Consider the following 20,736-nt stretch of genomic DNA (forward strand, 5'->3'; position numbering starts at 1 on the left):
ATGCTTGAGGGTTTTTTCTCTCATACTCATCCTGAACCTCTCCTCCCCAGAACCACCATCTTTTGAGAAGCAGAAAAATCTCAAATAAGCGTCTTTCTTACACTTTCACTCCGATATCCGATGTGATCAGAAGGGTTCGTGAGGGGAGAGCCATGAGAGGGGGTCACAGGGTCTCAGCTCTAGAGGAACAGGCACAGAGGAGAGTGGAGGTGAAGCAAGCATCAGGGGTGTGTGGGCGCCGGGCCCTGGATTAACCACAGATGTGCTGCCCTGCTCTCCCTGGGCTCACGTGAGCCTCTCAAGGTCTGTTATGTTTGAGTTTTACAGGTGAAGAAATTGAGGTTCTGAGGGTGTGATTAAACTGACAGCTGGTAAATAGCAGAGCAGAGACTTGCACTTGCTCTTTCCAGATCACCTCCCTGTCTCTCAGCTCAACTCACCTGACTGGAGATGGAGAGCGAGCACAATAAAGGGTCTAGGACTGTATCTGGCTCCCAGAAGGTGTGGGATCATTGCTAACTGATGCTGAATCTCATGGAGAAGAGACTGGATCCTGAATGGAGCCTGGTATGTCACAAATTTCTCCTCTTAGATTCAACATCTGTAAGAGCAGGAAGTGGGTTGCCAGCTCAGTGGTTTTCCAACTTGGGTCCTGGCACCCTGGCATCTCATAGAAATTGGGATGGGGGAGAAAGGACAGTGAGTAGGGATGTTCCCTGCCTTCTGCCAGCCCAGCTCCCATCAGGGAAGCTCAGCATATCAATATAAGGTAGTGGACATCCATAAGGGATGCTTTTATTTGAATAAGGGTCCTACAGCACTCTGTGACCTCTACCTGAGGTCTCTGCAACTTTGACCTTCTGGGAGACGTGATCAAGGCAGTTTCAGGTCCTGGGCTGGGGAGAGAAGCCAGAGGATCTAGTGAGGGAAATGCAGGAAACCATGTCTGGGCTCCTAGCCCTATGGCAGGAAGCAGGTTAAGGTCAGAGCCATGAGATCAGGCCTCGGCAGAGGAGGTGAGCTAGAGATACATGGCACTTGCCTCTCCACCCGGGAAACACAAATAGACCTTTGGCCACAGCAGCCTGGAAACCAGGAGTAGCACCCACCTTCCTGGGGGCCAAACCTATGTCCCTTCCTCCTTTTCTTCCAGGCCTGCCTGGGCTTGTTCTCAGTGGACATCAATTGTGGTCGCCAGCCTAGGGCCACCCTAACCTCCCATGACCTCTTGGCTCTTGCTGCTCAGTTCACAGGCTACTTCAAGGTGAAAGCTGAGAAAAGGCAAAGCTGCTCACGGAGAGGAAAGCCCCTAATAGAGGGCATTCAGTGGGCAAGGCTAATCACCTTGAAAGAAGGACGCTACTTGCAGCTCCTTTATGGACCAGCCCTAGACAAAGTTGTCCCTGTGCCTCCGTTTTCCATTTTGGAAGCTGGGCATAAGAATGATGTCCCTCTCCTGGTGGCTTCAGCATGTATAGCTCCCAGCATGTATAGTCTCCATGCTCTAGGTGAAGGAGGAAGCAGAGGGTAGCCCTAGAGCTAGAACTATCTAGCATCCTCCTGTCCCACTGCTCATCCTGGGCCTGCCTCTGATCACCATTCACCCTCAACCTGCTGCAGGGCCCAGCCTAGCTCCATGTAAGCAAAGCTTGCCAGCAGGGTCCTTTGTGGGGCTGCTCCCCTGTGGCACTGCCTAGGGGCCCCACCATGGGGCAACAGATGGACCTATGGTCTCTACAGAACAATGGTGGGGGAGGGGCCCTGGCATCGCCTGCCCCAAACAGGAAGCGCCGCATGAGCTTCAAAGAACTGGCAGGGCCAAGGGGCTGAGTGGCTGGAGCCGGTGCCAGGACCGGCGGCCGCCTGAAGAGATGCCTGCCAGCCTCGGGATGCCCAGCCTGCAGTGGGGCTGGGGCTGCAGTGGCAAGGGCAGCTGGGTCCCGGCTGAGGACGCTTTGCACCCTCAGTGCAGCAGCCTCTGACCTGGAAGCAGGCTGAGGGGAGGACGCTCGCACTCAAGGCTGTTTCCCGGCTCTGCTGCCACCCGCCCGCGGGACTGCAGGTTCTTTCCCAGACCACAGTGGGTCTGGCCCTCCGGCAAGTAACCGTGAGGGGCAGGGCTGGCACTAAGCCTGCCGCCCACTCCCTGCCTCCTGCTCCCAGCTGCTCTGCTCAGAGCCTTTTCCTCTCCACTTCCTGTTCACACAGGGGGGGGCGGGAAGTGGAGGGAGGAAGTTGGGGGGAGGCGTGTAGGGGGGACCCATTGAATAAAAGGAATTAACCGTTTCCCTCCTCTGACCTCTGGGAATTTCCGCCTGTGAAAGTGTCTCGAAGAATCTGCAGAGTTGAGGGAGCGGGGAGGAGGTGTGCCCCTCTTGGCCCCCTTCCCTGCCCCCTCTCCCGGTGTTAGTGGTGGGGCCAGATAACTCCCTCTGGGCCCCCTAACCTTTTGTTTCCCTGGCGCCAGCGGGGCAGCGCCAAGGGCAGCCTGGAGCCTGGTGGCCCCCCTCCCAACCAATGGGGTTAGGGTGTCCGGCCTGCGAGGCCAGTTGGGCGCAGGGGGCAGGAGGGGGCTGAGCAGGAACTGCTGGGAGTCGGTGGTCCCTGGGGAATGAACTCACACCCGGGCTGTCCGGGCTCTGAGCCCTGCGCCCTCCCTGCCAGGGTTGGCTTTGGCCTGGAGAAGGGCGGTGGGCCGTCGGCCGAGCCTCAGACGTGCGGCGGGCACACCCTCGGGGGCCACTCCCCCTGGGGCAGAGGAAAGGAGCTGGTGGGTTAGGGAAGCCAGTAGACAGCGCCCCCTAGTGCCCGCTGCTGACTCGGCCAGGCGCCCCCCCCCGCAGCCCCCCACAAGGGCCCTCTCAAGGGCGGGCCTCAGGAAGCACCTGCTCCCCAGGACCAGTGGCCGCCCTGCATCTCCCCCAGGTGGCTTCCTTGTTTACAGGCCGCCTGCCCTGATCCCAGCGTCACTGCCTGTGGCCACTCCTCCTATTTCCAGTGACTGCTCCAGAAGCAGCTCATTCATCTTGGCCCCTGCCCACGCAGCTGCTCCCCCACCCCCCCACCCCCTCCTGGTCCTCCCCCCAGGCTTAGGGCCAAGGCCCTGAGGGCCTTCTCTCTTCCCTCCACTCCAGGCCTTGCTTGGTTTCCAGGGATCTAAGAGCCGTGGCTTCCCGTTGCCCTGACTCAACGGAACCCCATTCTGTCGGTGCCAGAGAAGATTGGGGCCTTTTTCCAGGAAAGAGGAAGCAGCCTAGGACCAGATGGGCAGGCCTAAGAGAGGACAGAAGGGGCAGGGGTGTCCCAGGCTGTCTTAGCCAAGTCTTCTGGGAGGAGGGAGCAGTAGGGCAGTGTTTGCTTAACTAACATGTTATTAGGCACCCATTATGTGCAAAGACAGAAGCCCCAAGCTGTTCCAAGTAAGCAAGTGACCATGCCAGCGGTAGGCCAAGATTAACCTAGTATTGACAGTGGGGAGCAGTACCCTGAGGCCTGGACTGGGCATGTCTAGGTGTGAGGGGAGGCTTAGGCCACATGGAGAGGAAGGGAGCAGGAGGCCCCCCAAATCTTCCTGGGACACCGGAAAGGAACAGGATTAGGATGGGATGGGACCCTATCCCCATGTGTTTCCGCTCTCGCTTCAGGGGGAAGATGGGGAGTTTGAGGCTCATCAAACATGGACAGCTTCTGGCTCTGCTGCTTGGTGGGGGCCATGAACAAACCCTGTTGTTGTAGTGGTTGGGGAAGAATCAGCATGACAAGATTCTCCCAGGACTGCAGAGGATAAAAGTCTTGGGAGAGGATTAGGCTGCACTCTTCTCCCTTGCATTAGGGCAAGAGAGAAGCCTGCCATCACTAGCCAGGTGACTTGACCCCAGCCTGATTCCAGGAATACTCACTAGTTATTGTGTCTCAGTCTGGGCAGCTGACCGACCACACCCATAAAGCTGGGCAGTGGACTGTGAACACCAGTCCATGGAGCAAAGGGTGCTCAGCTGATGTCACAGGAAGGCCCTGCTTCTGGACTTCCTAGGGCTTAGGCTCAAGCTGCAACTAAAGAAGTATAAGTTGGGGGGGATGGGTAGGTCACATGAGCTAGATGGGGAGAAAACCTATCTGCCAAATGCTATGGATGGCAGCAGCAGCAGTCTCACCTCCATGGTGAACCTCTGCATTACAGTTAAGGGACTTCCCTGGTGGTGCAGTGGTTAAGACTCCATGAAAAAATGAAACAAACAACAACAAAAAAAAACAGTGTTATGATTAAATACCAAATAGTGGTAGGGCAGTATCAAAGTTGGGCAGAAGTTAAGAAGGCAGGGTTCTAGGCTGGTGAAGAGACAGGCAAGCAAAATCTAGCATCTGTAAGAGCCAGTGGAGGGAGGAAGAATGAGGGGCTTAGATTTATGATTAGGCATTAAGATTAGCAGAAAACTCCTGGAACAACCAGGGAGGGTACAGACCGAGGAAGCACTAGTGAACAAAGTGACTTGAGAAGTCAGCGCCCCCAGCTGCCTGACTGTGGAGTTCTGCGGGGAGCAGCACCATCTGCTGGCCAAAGGGAAGAACAGACCCTGCTCCTAGACAGGAGTGCAGTGCTTAGTCACTCAGTTGAGACTCTTTGCAACCCCATGGAGTGTAGCCCGCCAGGCTCCTCTGTCCATGGGATTCTCCAGGCAAGAATACTGGAGTGGGTTGCCATGCCCTCCTCCAGGGGATCTTCCTGACCCAGGGATCAAACCCAGGTCTCCTGCACTGCAGGCAGATTCCTTACCATCTGAGCCAGCAGGGAAGCCCATGAATACTAGAGCGGGTAGCCTATCCTTTCTCCAGGAGATCTTCCTGACCTAGGAATCAAACTGTGGTCTCCTGCATTGCAGGCAGATTCTTTACCAGCTGAGTTACCAGGGAAGCCCAGACTTGGGAGGGTAGGCCTTAAAGCCCAACCCAAGCTTGGAGTCAGAAAGAACAGAGTGAAGGCAAAGAATAAAAAAAGTATCCTGTTACATCTCCAGGAACAAGGGCCAAGGCTTGAAAGTATGCAGGGCCTTGGCAGCTTCCTGTGGCACCCCCAGCCCCTCTTGGAGATCACGCACACACCGCTCTCCCCAGCATCAACACAAAGGCACCAACTCCAGAGTACCAGGGCAATGCAGACAGTTTAATGCTCTACACCTCATCACCATCTCCCACTGTCCTCCAGGAGGCTCTCTGCCCCAGGGCACTCCTCACACTGGAGCCCCAGACAGTGTGCACAAGAGCAGGCCCACCATCAGCCCCACCTCTCACCCCAACCCATGCCCAGGGCTTGGGGGGCTTGTCTTTTCACCTGTGGGACCGAGAAGCAGACAGAAGAGAGCGCTTCTGAGAGAGACGAGCCACAGTGAGAAGGAAGGATAGGATAGAAGGTACTGCTCCAGAAGGAGAACAGGTGTGTGGAGAGTGAAAAGGAAAAGAGCTGTTATCATGGGGGGATAGTGATGGGGTCAGAATTCTGACTTCTCCAGGCTATGGCCCTCTACTGGGAAGCAGGCTTACGGCCTGGGCAAAACAGCAGCTCTAAGGCAGCTCTGAAGACTAGCACAGGCAGCCGGCAGAAAGCATCACAGCTGACACCTGAGGGCAACAAGGATAGTTGCACTCCCCCCACCACTGTCCCAGCCCAGCAGCCTTCAGGAGACTGAGCACAGATGATGCTGTGGCTTTCCCAAGAAGGGACAGCCCCCCAACTGCCGGCCTGCCTATCGGCGTTGACATCTTCCTACAACCAACTGAGGTGCTCCTCCTCGTAGCGCTGGGGGTCGATGAAGGGCCGGTCAATAGAGCGGATCATCAGCTCCCCACAGTACACACACTCAGCAGCCACAAGTTCATCCAGGTCAGCTTTGAGCTGTTCCCGGCTGGGCCCCCCGGCAGCAGTGCCCCCCTCAGCCTCCTTAGCCCGGGCAGAGCCCTTGGCAGGGGGTGGAGCAGCCCCTAGCTTTCGCTGCAGCTCCTCAAGCCGGGCCTGCTTGTAGGCTGGCAGGCCGGGCCGCACAGCCTGCAGCAGGCAGTCAGCATGGAACATGTGGCCACAGAGGAAGAGGTAAAAAGGGCGGTTGAGCAGGGGGAAGTCGCAGGTGGCACATTTGTCCTGGGGCTCCACGGTGCCATAGCGGCCCCGCAGCTCCTGCAGGTCTCTCCGGATGCGCTGGGCACTGGCTGTGGCCTCTTCCATCTCTCGCTGTAGCTCTTGGATGTGGTGGTTATAGGCCTTCAGTGAGCTGCAGATGGCCTCCTTGAAGTGGTCAATGGTGACGAAGTCAGGAAAGAAAGGCAGCACGTCTTCAATCTTGAGCAGGGGACAGCTGGCCAGGCAGGCCATGGCCGTCTGCACATCTTCTTCCTCCTGCACCACGTGCCGCGCAATCTTCAGCCACAGCTTCTTGCGCAGCTCCTCGTCTTCCTCAGGCAAGTCAGCACACTGCTTGGCCAGGTCCACGTCCACCTGTGGGGAAGCTGAGAGTGTTAGGGTCAAGTCCCTCCCCACTCAGGACAGAGTCTGTGGGAAAGACAGATGCCCGAGAGAACGGATGCCCGGCACTCCTGGCAACAAGAAAGATCGGGCTTCTGGGAGCTGAAACAGGGGCTACCGAAACAGGAAGGAACCTGAAACAGGAAGGCCTGTCAGGAACGGGCCTGTCCCTGTCAGAGCTACGCAAATGCTACTTATTGATGATGGGCCTGCAATATTAGTGAAGTTAAAAATCACCTGGGGAAATACCCAAAATACAGATTTTTGGGCCCTCACCCAGACATTCTGATTCAGTAAGTCTTGGATTCAAACCCAGGAATTTGATTTTTTTTTTTTTCTTTTGACTGCAATGCATGGCTGGCAGGATCTTAGTTCCCTGACCAGGGACTGAACCCACACCCTCGGCAATGAAGATGCACTGTCCTAACCACTGGACCACCAGGAAATTCCCTCAAATTTTAAATAGCACTTTATACAATCCTAAGTAGGTGATAATTCATGATCTGAGCAATGCAACTCAGCACCTTCCCATTCTGCAATTGTGGCTAGCATGTATGCAGAACTTACCCGTGAGGGAAGTGCTTATTATATTATCCCCATTTTGCAGCTGAATAACCTGAGGCAAAAAGAGGTTCAGAAACCAGTCTGAGGTCACACAGCTTAGTACGAGGCAGAACCAGAATTCAAACCCTGACTTCTGAGTTGTGTTCTTCACCTCTATATAATAGTTCCTCTGCGAGAGAGGCCAGCACCCCTTAGCCACGGTCCCACCCCCTCAACTTTCAGCATGTCAGGCTTTCTAGCTCTCTCTCCCAGATGGGGTCAAGGATCACCGGCTCACCTGCAGGGCCAGGTCTACAGCCTCCTCATACAGCTCCAGGACCTTGTAGACGTGGACACAAGCGCGGTGGTGGCCGTGCTCAGCGCAGAGCCGCAGCGCATACTTGAGATCATAATGCACACGGTGTGGGCTGGCCCCGGCCTGCTCCAGGTAGGCCAGCAGTGAGGCCGGCTGGCCCCGGGCATAGAGCGACAGCAGGTAATTGTGAATGGCTTGCTCAGTCTCGCCCAGCACGTTCACGCAGAACTCCATGTAGCGGATGGCTTGGCTCACCTGCTGGGCCTCGCCACCTTGGCTATAGTTCACCAGGGCAGGGATGAGCTGCCGGGCATCTAGCCGGCTGCCCATCTCAATCCAGGCGTCCACCAGCTGGCGAGGGATGTGACGGATGAGGATGGGCGAGAACTTGTAGAAGAGCTGGGGATCACGGTGGCGGGCCAGCACGGCCAAGGCCTCCTCGTAGGCCTCATGCTGGCAGTGGTATGCCACCACACGCTCATAGTCCTGCATGATCACAGCAAAGTACACCATGTGCTCCGTGTCCCCGTGGCTGGCCAACAGCTCGTGGATGGAGGCCCGGCTGGCGAAGAGCCACTCCTTGTGGCGAGGGCTACTGAGAAAGGAGCGGAAGCGCTCACGGGTTTCCCGGTAGAGGTTCAGGGCATCTGGGTCACCCTGCAGGGCCCCAAGCCGGCTCAAGTAGAGCTCCGTCAGCCAGGCGGTCAGCAGAGTTGCCTGGGTTCGCTCGGCAGGCTTCAAATTGGCCAGTTTTCGCTGCAGGAACTCGGCCAGCGCCTCCTCCTGTCGGGCCTCCAAGAACTTAAGGGCGATCTCTTCAAAGTAGCTCTGAGTCAGGGCATAGCAGCGGGCGCTCTCCAGGTAGCGACGCTGGCGGAAGCAAAAGTCGGCCTCCCGGGCCAGGACTGTGTCCAGGCAGTCAGGCCGCTCTCGACAATACTCCTTGGCCAGGTCGAAGCGGTTCATGTCCAGGTAGGTGCGCCAGACATCCCGTGCCTCCCGCTGCACGTGGTAGCGGAAGACAGCCCGCTCGGTGTGGGCCCACAGGTGGCCGGTGGAGGAGTCCTTCACCATGTGCTTCAGTGGCCCGAACTTCTCCAGGAAGTGGTCTCGGAGCACCACCTGCCCCGTCAGCGTGCATACCGCCTCCACCCGGTCTGCCAGCAGCAGCAGGAAGTGGAACTGGGTCAGGACGATGGCCAGGGGTGGGCTGGCCCCGGGACCCACCCCCTCTGGGTACTCCCAGACCCGCTCCTCGCTCAGCAGGGAGTCCGGACGCCCGCAGTCCAATGATCCATACAACACGCCGTCTCCCATCATCCAGGCGAAGGCCCGGGGTGCAGAGCGCAACTTGGGGGTGTAGAAGGCCAGCTCGCTGTAGCCCAGACTGCTGGGGAACTCACGGAATGGGGGTGGGTGGTCAGCATAGGCAGCAAAGAGCCCCGAGAAACCCTGGGCCTCAGCTCCCTCTGCCACTCGGCCTATGAACTGGAAGAGGCGCTGCCGAGTGGTGGCAATGACAAAGCCGCGTCCTTCAGGACCCCGCTCAGCCTCAAGGGAGCACACAGGTGCTGGGCCCCCTTCTTCATTTAGCACGTACAATGGACGGAAGTAGAGATCCGGGGCAGGGCCAAAAAGCCCACCCTCACTGGCCGAAAGCTCTGCTTCAAAGATCTGCCCTTGGGCGGTGCCAACCAGGATGGGGCCCGTGCTGCTCTCGGTGCCCAGGGCCTTATTCCAGCCCACACTCTCCACCAGCTGCCCCTTCCAGCGTGCCAGGGGCCGAACCTTCTGTCCATTACGATTCACGTAGAGGACCTCAGTGCTGCTCAGAGCGATCAGCAGATGAGAGCCTGGAGGAGGGCAAAGCATGGCACCCTAGAGGATGCTGCCTTTCCCACCCTCAGGTCCCACCCACCCCGGCGGTGACCCACCCTCAACAGTGCCCGCCCCCACCTCAGAACTCTATCACCACTCACCAGTAGGGTCCAGGAACATCTTGTGAACTTTGGCATCATCCTTGCGCCCCAGCTCCATGTGGTTGGGTTCATTTGCTTTGCCCAAGTCAATGCTGTCGAGACAAGAGTCAGAGCATGACTCCAGAGAAGGGCAGAGCCTTTTTTTGAATCACAGACCTCTTTATAATCAGATGAAAGGCACAACCTTTCCTCCCTGAAATCTACACAGACACATAAAATTCTGAATACAATCCCAAGGGAACTCTGAAACACATACGGGGTCCTCCTTCAGAACCCTCAGCTCTGAGAAGCTGCTTCATTTTGAGAAGTCACTAAGCAGAAGTCTTTTGCTTCTGCCCAACACACCCCCAGTGCCTCCAGGAAGATGGGCAGGGACATCCCAGAATGCTGGGATAAAAAGGGAACCGCAAATAGTAGCTAATGGTTATTGAGCACTTTCTAGATACCCAGCACCATGCTAAGAGCTTGAGCTAGTATGACCTCAATTAATCTTCACAATAATCTTGAGGGGTATTCCCTTAAGGTTATTTCCTATTTAAGGTATTTCCTTATTAAAACCTTTTCAATTGATATGCTCATTCTAACCAAAGAATCAATGCAAAATTGTATGAAGGGGAACTTCCCTGGTGGTCCAGTGGTTAAGAATCCACTTAACCACTTAAGCGGGTTTGATCCCTGGTCTGGAAACTAAGATCCCACAAACCTCCAGGCAACTGAGCCTGAGACCCATGTTGAAGATCCCATGTGCCACAACCAAGACCCCACACAATCAAATTTAAAAACAAAAAGTAAGTATGTATGAAGAAAAAGTTAATGACTTTCCTTCCAAATTCCTGTTATTCCCAGCAAAAAAAAACTGATATAAACATCTTTCTCCATGTTCACAACATAAAGTTATATTATCACTGTTTTTATAATTTATACCTTACTTTTCTCAATGATATTTCATGAACCTTCCACTGGGTCAACAGATACAGCTCTCATTGTTTTAATAACTGCATAATATTTCCTTTTATGGCTGAATCATAACTTAATCATTTTCCTACTGATGGGCATTCAGCTTGGGTCCAGTTTTTCCTACCAGAAATATGGCTGCAATCAACATCCTTGTATATATACCTTTCAAATTGGTAGTTTTCTTTCTATGACTTGAATTCCCCAAAGTGGGACTGCCAGGAAAGTTACAGATATTTTAAAGTTTAACAGACATTGCTTTTCCAAAAGGTGGTGGCAATTTATACTCTTTCCAGCAATATATGAGTCCGTCTCTGTATATCTTCACCAGCATCATACATTGCCATTTTAAACTCTTGCTAATCTTATAGGTTAAAAATAATAGTATCTTAGTTGTTTTATTTAATTTGTTCAATTTTCTGGCCATATCGCACACATGAGGGATCTTAGTTCCCCAATCAGGGATTGAACCCACGTCCCCTGCATTGGAAACACAGAGTGTTAATCACCAGATCACCAGGGAAGTCCCTTACTGTTATTTTAATTTGCATTTCCCACAGGTTTAAAATATTTTCAAATGATTACTGGAAATTTGGAGTTCCTCTTCTGCAAACTGCTTGTTTATATTGTTTACCTTTCCTTTTCTACTGAACTGTCTTTTTCTTATTAATTTGAAAGGGTTTTTTGTTTTTTAAAGAACAGGAATGTAAATCTTTAGTCATATGTGGAAAAACATTATTTTCCCACCGTCTTTTGTCCTGACCTGCTTCATATGCTTTTCTATTTTTATTTTGTCATAATAGCAATTACTACATAGTCAAATCTATCTTTTCCTTTGTGGATTCTGGATTTTCTAGCTTGAGTAAGAAGGTCTCCCTTAAGCCCAAGAACACAGAAATTTATTAAATATTCTTTAATAGTCACACTGCTTATTTTTTATATTTAAATAATTATTCTACTTAGAATTCATTTTTGTGATACAGAGATTTAGCTCTCTTTCATCTCAGATGGTTATTCTGGGTAGACAAAAAAATTTTGCTAACACCTTTTGTCATGTATTATTTCCATTTACTTGAGATATTTCCAGTTTTATTGAAATATTTTATTTCTACTTATAGTGAATTTATTTCAGGACTCTAGACAGTTCCACTTATCTACATGACTAACTTTGTGGGTTGGTACTGTTTATAATGGGCTTCCTTGGTGGCTCAGTGGTAAAGAATCTGCCTGCAATACAGAAGACGCGGGTTCAATCCCTAGGTTGAGAAAATCCCCTGGAGAAGGAAATAGCAACCTACTCTAGTATTTTTTGCCTGGGAAATCTCATGGACAGAGAACTCTGGACAGTCCATGGGGTCACAAAGAGTTGGACACGACTTGGTGACTATACACATATACACACACACACAGTCTGTAACAGATGAAGGGACATGTTCAGAGAGACCAGGTGACTTGCTCAAGATTCCACTGTAAGTGGCAGAGCTGAGCTCTGAGCCCAGGTCTACTATACTACATCGGGGAAAGGATAGGATATTTCCCCCAAACCCCAAATCACTGTTTCACCTGCCCAGAATAGAAGAAAGGCCTGGTCAGTCAACAGTTCCAAAATACCACCAATCCACTGCCTACACTCCTAAACCTTCTGGGTCTTCACTTACCGGAGTAGTGTATCCTTGCCTAGGCTCATGCAGAGCTGATTGCAGGAGACAACAAGACTGGTGATGCGCTCAGAAGGGGTAAAGTCAATGCGCTGCTTTGTGAAGATGGGTGCTTCCTTCTCTAGCTGGGCATTCACATATCCTAGGCAAGAAGCAACGGAAAGGTTAACTATGAAACAGAGGAAGGGCAAGAAGAGGCAGATTGCTCCTCTCCACCTTCCCAACATATTCATACCCCAGGATGTTGGTTAGTGACACTTTAAATATCAATATATCAAGCACTTTACTAACCACCTCTACATTAGTCCTAGGCTACATTATAGGTTCTGGGCTCTTCCCACACCTCTGAAAGCAGTAAGGGGTTGATCCTCTGAACCCTTGGGATGCTGTTAAACCACTATGAACCTGCTCCTGGTGGTAATGAGGGAAAGTTTGAGTGTTCTCCCTTATCAGTCCTTGGCCAAGCAATCCCAGCTCAACTAAAGTCATCTAGTTCCACTTTCTTCCTTCCTCCCTGCCCATGCAGATGAATGAGGGCAGAGGGATCCCTGAGAAACCCTTCCAATCAGTTGGTTAACAAACTGCTGGTACTTTCTCTCTAGCCTTTACTTTCATTTCTCTATCACTACTCAAAATATTCCAGCAATTCAGATGCCTCTGCCAACTCTGTACTACTTTCTACAAAAACTTCCCCTCACCATCCAGCTGCAAACAGCTCTACCAGAAGCTTAAGATACTTCATTTTCCCCTGTTCAGTGACAGAGTTCCCTCTAGGCTCATCCCTCCTTCCCCTACAACACTACCCTTTCAGTTCTTTACTCATTCTCTTCCTGTTACCTCCAGAAGGGGACTGATGGGAAAAACACTGAATCAGATGAAGCCTATTCTCATCTGAACCTATTCTCAGTTTTCCCAACTGCTGCCCTCTAAGCAAGTCACTTCCTTATCTGAGTCCCAGTTCCCTCTTAGAAGGACTCTAGTGGCATGGCCTAGATTACGCGGCCGTGCTTGCTGCTCTTTCAAACTTCGACCATCCACCGCCTGGAGGCCATGAGAACCTGAGGAGAACCAAGGGCCTAGATCCAGACTGCAGGTCCAAGAGGTGAACCCGAGCTCCTGGAGCCACCCCCTCCGCTCCTCCCATGCAGATGCAAGGAGAGCCGAGAGGTGCAGCGGCGCCCTCACTTCCCTTACCCGAGTGGGGGATGCCCACGCTGGGGCAGCCGGGCTGCAAGACGGTCGAGCGGGACAGGGAGTCCTCGTATTCATCCAGGATAGACGCCATGGTGCCCGGCCTCTGGGTCCTCCGTCCCAGGGATTACAACAGGGCTCCCCCCCAGGGATCCCCGTCTCCCCGGATTGGAAGCTGAGACTCCCCAGCCTCAACAGGAATCTGACAGATCCTGGCAATCCGCCGCCGCCAACTCCTCCTCTTTACAATCCTGAGAATCTTTTCTCTCTCGCCTTATAGAGCGAGAAGATCGGGGAGCCCGCCTCCTTGAATCTGGCGCAGTCCTACACCCAACTCACGCCCCCAAGAAAGCACCGGTTCCCCTTAGCCGATCTCAGGTGATCCCAACCTCGCCCGAGCAGCTCAGCTGACTCCCGCCCCTGGGACGCACGCCTATAACGTAACTTCCGGGTTCTCAGAGGCCCACGTTTGCTGGCGCAGGAACGTCGCGGAGCCGGCCCTTGGGAGGTGCGTTAAGGACTACGGTGGGCGGGGCGGGGTCGAGTGGTGGACGGGCGGGGCTATGGCCCAGCTGGCTCTCCAGCGGAGTGCTCCGTTCTCTGCTGGTGAGAGTCCGAGCTGGTGGTGGTGGCTTAGTCACTAAACGGTGTTCGACTTTTGCGACCCCATGGACTTTATGTAGTCCGCCAGGCTCCTCTGTCCATGGGGTCCTCTCCAGGCAAGGATACTAGAGTGGGTTGCCATTTCCTTCTGCAGGTAATCTTCCTGACCCAGAGATTGAACCGAGGTCTCCTGCACTGCAGGCAATTTCTTTACCGACTGAGCTACCAAGGAAGCCCCTAGGTGGTGGACTGGCCCCGCTGAACACAAGCCCCACCCTCCTGGACTCTGCTGCAGTTCTGTACTTTGACACCAGGAGGCAATCCTGGCTTTCTCAGTCGCCTTCCCAGACCCGCCCAGCGCAATCCAGCCTCAGCCTCTGAGAAGGTCCCCAGCATTTTTCACGCCCAGGCTTCCCTTCCGCAGAAGACCACTCAACCTCTCTGGTCAGCTCCCGCTCGCACATTTAAAAATAGTCCATTGCCCTAGGTACCCAGTGAAGGAAAAGATTACCCACTCCAGTACTCTTGCCTGGAGAATTCCATGGACAGAGGAGCCTGGAGGGCTGCAGTCCATGAGGTTGCAAAGAGTCGGACACGACTAAGCGAGTAACACACATCCTAGGTCCCCAGGAGAACATTCCTTTTCTTCACCCTAAACGCCACCTAAATCCGGCCTTCACACGGCACAGGCAAGCAGTCCTGGCCTCTCTTCTCCCACGTCCAGGGACCCACCAGTTTCCAGAAAGTGGCAGAGCTGGTGGCTCGGCCAGTAGGAAACTATGTGCTACCCAGTCTCTTCTCTGGTTCGTAGTGGCTCCTCCGTGTTGAGCACTTACTCTCTGCCTGGCCTTGAGTTAGGTGCTGGGGTCACAGAGATAAGTGTAACAACCGTCCTGGAAGATCATAATCCAGAGGGGCGATGGGCCCATAAATAGGTAGTTAATGCTGATTGTGAGGTGAAAGTCGCTCTTGTCCTACCCTTTGTGACCCCATGGACTGTAGCCTGTCAGTCTCCTCTGTCCAGGGAATTCTCCAGGCCAGAATACTTGAGTGGGTATAGCTATTCCTTCTCCAGGGAATCTTCCCAACCCAGGGATTGAACCCAGGTCTCCCGCATTGCAGGCGGATTCTTTACAGTCTGAGCCACCAGGGAAGCCGTAGTTAATGTTAGAAAAGCAATTTATGATTTGTTCAGCAGCGCACTCATTCCGCAAATGAGCACGCAAGCGCGCGCCTGCGCGCGCGCACACACACACAAGGGACATGGCCACAGCGCTGTTGGAACACAAATGCCCGAAAAGCCTGGCTGGAACACGGGATGAGGGATGTTGGAGGCGTATGGGGAGTCCAGAGCAATGAAACAGCGAGGGTTTTGGGTGCTCTTGGTTTTCCACCTGCCTGGGCAACCCAGAAAGAATCTGTTCCTTTCTTTGGGCTCATGGGCCTTGCTACCTTGCTAAAGTGGAAGGCTCTATCTAGGCAGGGTTACCAATGTCCTGGCTTTAACCGGCAGCCCCGGATTAATGACTAAGAGCGCCCTCTTTATTCTCAAAAACGTCCAGATGTGCACCGTACATGGTGCGGTTATGCTTCTCTTGCTAAACTTTCCTGGTAGGCGCAGAGGACTGGACCCTCATCAGCCCTCACCGAAAGTTCTGTGGGCCTGGGGTGGCCCTGACTGGTTCGCGGTCCAACGTATTAAATAACTTCCCGGAGCTCCCGGGCCGGCCTCTCCCACCTGAAACCTGCAGCCGTGACGCGGCTACGCCGCCAGGGGCGCTGAGCAGCAGGTTAGGTCCCAGGAGGGAAGGTGCCCAAGCTACAAAGTAGGGAGGTTTCCGCCCGGAGAAAAGTGATCCCAGCCCCGAAGCTGCTTGTGTGTAAGGCTCCACCCCAGATCACCTGCCAGCTGCATTTTGGGAAACACAGATAGGTCCAGATGAAGGTCAAATCACCAGAAAAGGTACATTTCCTGAGTACCTGCGGATGCGCCAAAAACCACACTAAGTTCCTAATATTCAGTGTAAGTCCATCTTACCTCACACTAATGCTGTAAAATAGGCACTGCTCTTTTCCCCACGATAGGAAAGCGGAAACTGAAATTCAGCGTGGTGGAGCAATTTGTCGAAGTCTTGTGGCCAGCAAGTGAGGAAACCAGAAGGCAATATTCAAATGCAAGCAAATGCTTAAGAGTTTACCACCGCACCCTCCATGACCCCAGAGCAAGCTGAGAGAGGGTGACACAGCTGAATCCTCAGGTCTGGACTGTGCAGAGAGAGTGTGCCCCCTGCATGGAGATGACCTCTCAGGGAAACAGAGTTCTTCCAGCCCCCGCACTGTCCCCAGAGCCTCCCTCTCAGTGCCACTGCTCTCTGGGATGTATGGGGTGGAGCCTAAGTGGGCCTACACATTCAGTACTACTCCCTGTTGAGCTGATTACAGCAGTTTTCCCCCACGTACTCCGTCTTCAACCTTAGACTGGACTTTGGAGTAAGAGTCAGAGACCAGCCTTCTTATTCATGCCTAGTCACTCGGTAGCTGTGACACTGATGTCACAGTTCTTAGCATTGATCTTCTCATCTACAGAAATAGGTATAATGATACCTAGTAGGTCTGTGTGGAAGAGTAAATGAGGTGATCTAGGTGAAAGCTCATTGTGATAGCACAATGTTCAACATAGAGCATGTGCTCAATAAAGTCTAAATGTGGCTTTAACCTGAGAGTCTCTCAAGTCCACCTCCTCCATGAAGTCTCCCTGCACCACAATGTCTCCCTCAGAACTGCTATGGATTTCCTTGTATTGACCTCTGCTGGCACCTATTTATGAAGCATGGGCATTTGGCTTTGATGTAACAGATGCTGATTGTGGGGAATACCTCAAATATTCCTGAGCACCTGAATACAGAAATGCCTTAGGGAACTTACAGCTGGAAATGCAGATCCACTCACTTCTACCCAAAAAACCCCTGTGGGAAACTTCCATAGTGGTCCAGTGGCTAAGACACAGAGCTTCCAATACAGGGGGCCCAGGTTCAATCCCTGGTCAGGGAAGTGGATCCCACATTCTACAGCTAAGAGTTCTTATCCCTCAACTAAAAGATCCTGCATGCTGCAACTAAGACATGGTGTAACCAAATAAATAAATATTAAGAAAAGAAATATGGTAGTTGCCATGAAACAGGTAAGGGCTGACTGCTGGGCCAGTGAGAGAGAGGACTGGTGTATGAAAACCGGTGAATTTGGGCTAAGACTTGAAGTGCATGTGTGATTTCCAAGGGCCAAAAAGGGAAAGCAGCAGGTGGATCTGCAAAGACCTGCAAATAGTGTGATGCTGGTGGGGAGGTGGGGGGTGGCTGAGGGAGCACTGGGAGTAGGGCAGTGAGTAAAATGGGACTGGTGGTGGCCAGATTGTGAAAGCTATTGAATGGGCCATCAGAAGGTTCTGGCTGGGGATGAAACTACCTAATGTGGGTTCTGGAAAGATGGGTGATGGCTTGGGTGGAGTCCACATCAGAGAGGATGAGCTCTGAGGCAGAAACAGAGGAGAAGTGGAGAGGGCCCAGCCTGGAAAAGAGAGAATAGACCTGGAAGACGTTTCTGAGGAAGGGCCACTGGGCTTAGTGTCAAGTAAGGCACTGGGGGGAGGGGAGCCGGCAAGGAAGCCTGCAGGATGGCTGCTGGGAGATCTAGCAGATGGTCCAGTGACAACTTTGTCTGGGAGGAGGACGAGCTGGGTTGGGGTGAGGCAGAGGTCACATGATTGAGCTCAATCTGGATGATTGCATTTGAGGCCCCTGCAGGGCATTTACTCCAAGAGACCCAGCACCTGTGGGACATTCCCTAACTCACTAATAAATATTTATTAAACAGTTGCATGAATGAGTTTTCTCATGCATTAGTTTCTCCATTTGTTAAAGGAGAAAAATCTACCTTGCAGTGTTTTGTGTTAAAATTAGTGAACCAATATTGGTATATTATTATTCACTGAAATCCATACTTTATTCAGATTTCCTTAGTTTTTAACCAAATAACCTTTCTGTTCCAGGACTGCATTCAGCAGATGGCCTTGCATTTATTTTATAATGATTTTTTAATGTTTATTTTTATTTATTTGGCTGTGCTGGGTCTTTTTTTTTCACTAGGGTCATTTTTAAGCTCTAAAATTATCTGATTTTACTTCTAAGAATATGTTTCAGTTATATCTAATTGTCTTTAAGATTCCAGACAGGCACTTTTCATATTTGAACTGTGGACCTGTTTGCTTCTCTATCTTTAATCTTTATGAATTATCTGACTTTAAAATTACTGCCCACTTCTGTTTAGTTTGAACCCCAGTGGACATCCCCCTCTTCAGCACAGTGTTCAGATGCTCAGCACAGCCAGGAGATGACTCTTGACTCCATGGGGGCTCTCAGTCCTGCCCCAGGATTCTATGGCATTTCCCTACTCTGATCTTTCACCTACTTTTTTAGGTAACTATTTCACATCTTTCTGTCTTCCTTGACACCATTCAACCTTTCCCCTCCTCCTAACTCTCAGCTAATAAATCTGTGTCCTATCTTCCTGAGAAGAAAGAAGCAGGAGAGGATTTATATAAGATCCATTGCCTCATCTACCCACTTATCTGCTCCTTTGCCTTTATTTATTTTTTTAATTGGAGGATAATTGCTTTACAATATTATGCTGGTTTCTGCCATACATCAACATGAATCAGCCATAGGCATGCCTATGTCCCCTCCTTCTTGAACCTCCCACCAACCTCCCTGTGCTGGGTCTTAATTGCTGCACGCGGGATCTTCAATCTTTGTTGCATCATGCAGGATCTTTTAGTTGTGGCTTGTGGGATCTAGTTCCCCAACCAGGGATCAAACCCAGGCCCCCAGCAGTAGCCAGTGGACCACTAAGAAAGTCCTTGACCTTGTATTTAGGTATCATTTCTCCTTAGGCCCTCTTGACTGTGGCAGTCTTTTCAGACTTTCCTTGTTTTAGGTGACCTTGACAATTTTTGAGGAACACTGGGCAGGGAGAATGCTCTTTATTGGAATTTGTCTGTTATCTTTTTTTCATGATTAGGCTGGGGTTGTTGGGTTTTAAGGGGTAAAGGAGCATTATCATCACCTCATATCAAGGGTGCATACCATCAACACTGCTTATCACTGTTGATGTTGATGTTGATCCCCAACAGAGGTTTGTCAGGTTTGTCCACTGTTTAGTTGCTTTTATCCTCCTTTCTAGACTGTACCCTTTGGATGGAAGTCACTATACACAGCCTACGCCTAATGAGTGGAGACTTTTGCTTCCTTGGGGGTTAAGTATTATACAAATGGTTTGGAATTCTTCTACATGGGAGACTTAGGAATTTATTTATAAATTTAACTTTTTATTTTAATCATATATTTGAATTGTTGGTACATTTTTTTCCCAAATGTCTAAGTGGGAAATAAAGTCATCCTAGGTCAGCGGTCCTCAAACTGAGGTTCACAGGTCCTTATGGGGTATGGAAGTCTCTCCCAAGGAGACCACACCAAGCAGTTTTATGAGAATCAGTGCCCAGAGCATCTGTGGCTAAAAGTGACCAGCAGGAGAGAAGGTGCCTGGGAGCAAGGTCACGTCTGCTTCCACCTCTGCTGCTCCTGACTCTTCAGAAGAAAAGTGTACCACACACCCACCTGGATGGTGAAACAGAAACCCCATCCCTTGGTACATTGCTTCAGAGCTTAAAAAGTCTGCAGGGAGCCCAGAAGAGAGACCTCTGGAATTGTTGGTTCTCCCACAAAGAGAATAAAGACAAGAAAACATTTAATAGGACTTACCTGGTGGTCTGATAGTTAAGAATCTGCCTTCTAATGCCATGGACATGGGTTCAATCCTGGGTCAGGGAACTAACCTCTCACATGCTGTGAGGCAACTAAGGCCCTGTGCCTCAACTACTGAGGCTGGGCACCTAGAGAGAAGTGCGTGCACCTCTATGAATAGCCCACGTGCTGCAACTAAGACCCGACACAGCCAAGAGTAATAAATAACTATTGTGAAAGGAGATGTGTATAAACGAGGTTTCTCTGCATTTGCATTAAACAAAACAAAACAGTAAGAGAACTGATGATGAATTTTGTCACGTTCAAGCATTCTATCCATGAATACATAAACTAATTGGAAACAAACCCCCAAAAAGCCTAATGCATTTCATCAAAAGATGTATTTCTAGTATAATTTTACTTTTCATGTATAACTTTATCAAAATGTGTAATATATTTGTGCTTTGATGTTGAATGATTGTAATGATAATTTAATTCAAATTAAAAAGAAAACAAGTAAAGACTTAGAGCCTCACAGTCATAAGATATATAACATAATGTTAAAAAATATATATATATACTAATTACACCCAGTTAGGATACAGTACCAATAAAACTTCCAATCATAACATACATGAGAGGAAGACTGAAATATTGAAAGAGAAAATGAATAACATAAGTTTTCCAACTGTTAAAGTAGAGCTTGTTTACATTATTCATTGTGTGTGTGTTTGTGTCAAAGAGTTTTATTAAAGTGAAAAAGGGACAGAGTAAGCTTCTGACATAGACATCAGAAGGGGGACGGGAGAGTGCCTCCCACATTATTTTTAATGGATGTGGTAGGATATCAAACGAGTTTGGTATTTTAGTTTCCAATGTGTGTATGTAAAACAGTGAGGTCATAGTTTTATTTAAATGTCAATATTCACAGTGTACTAGAAGTGGCATTCTCTGCAGGTGCTTGGTCTTATGGTGAAAAGTTTTGGTTGTCAGTACCTATAGTTTGGGGGCTTCCCAGGTGGCATGAGTAGTAAAGAACCTGTTTGCCAATGCAGGAGACAGAACAGATAGGGGTTTGATCCCTGGGTCAGGAAGATCCCCTGAAGGAGGACACAGCAACCCACTTCAGTGTTCTTGCCTGGAGAGTCAGAGGACAGAGGAGCCTGGTGGGCTGCAGCCAATA

The 20,736-nt window shown here is 51.0% G+C and overlaps 1 protein-coding gene across 1 annotated transcript; it reads right to left on the reverse strand.

Moving 5' to 3' along the window:
* Positions 1 to 4,240: 4,240 nt before the first annotated feature.
* VPS18 (VPS18 core subunit of CORVET and HOPS complexes) lies at positions 4,241 to 13,584 on the reverse strand. The gene is made up of 5 exons (XM_061157544.1): positions 13,159 to 13,584; positions 11,965 to 12,106; positions 9,353 to 9,444; positions 7,356 to 9,226; positions 4,241 to 6,487 (listed from the first exon to the last, which is right to left on the reverse strand). The coding sequence occupies exons 1-5, from the start codon at positions 13,247 to 13,249 to the stop codon at positions 5,762 to 5,764; spliced, it is 2,922 nt and encodes a 973-aa protein (XP_061013527.1). The 5' UTR covers positions 13,250 to 13,584; the 3' UTR covers positions 4,241 to 5,761.
* Positions 13,585 to 20,736: the final 7,152 nt, after the last annotated feature.

This window comes from Dama dama, chromosome 12, assembly GCF_033118175.1.
Source record: "Dama dama isolate Ldn47 chromosome 12, ASM3311817v1, whole genome shotgun sequence".
Taxonomy (NCBI): domain Eukaryota; kingdom Metazoa; phylum Chordata; class Mammalia; order Artiodactyla; family Cervidae; genus Dama; species Dama dama.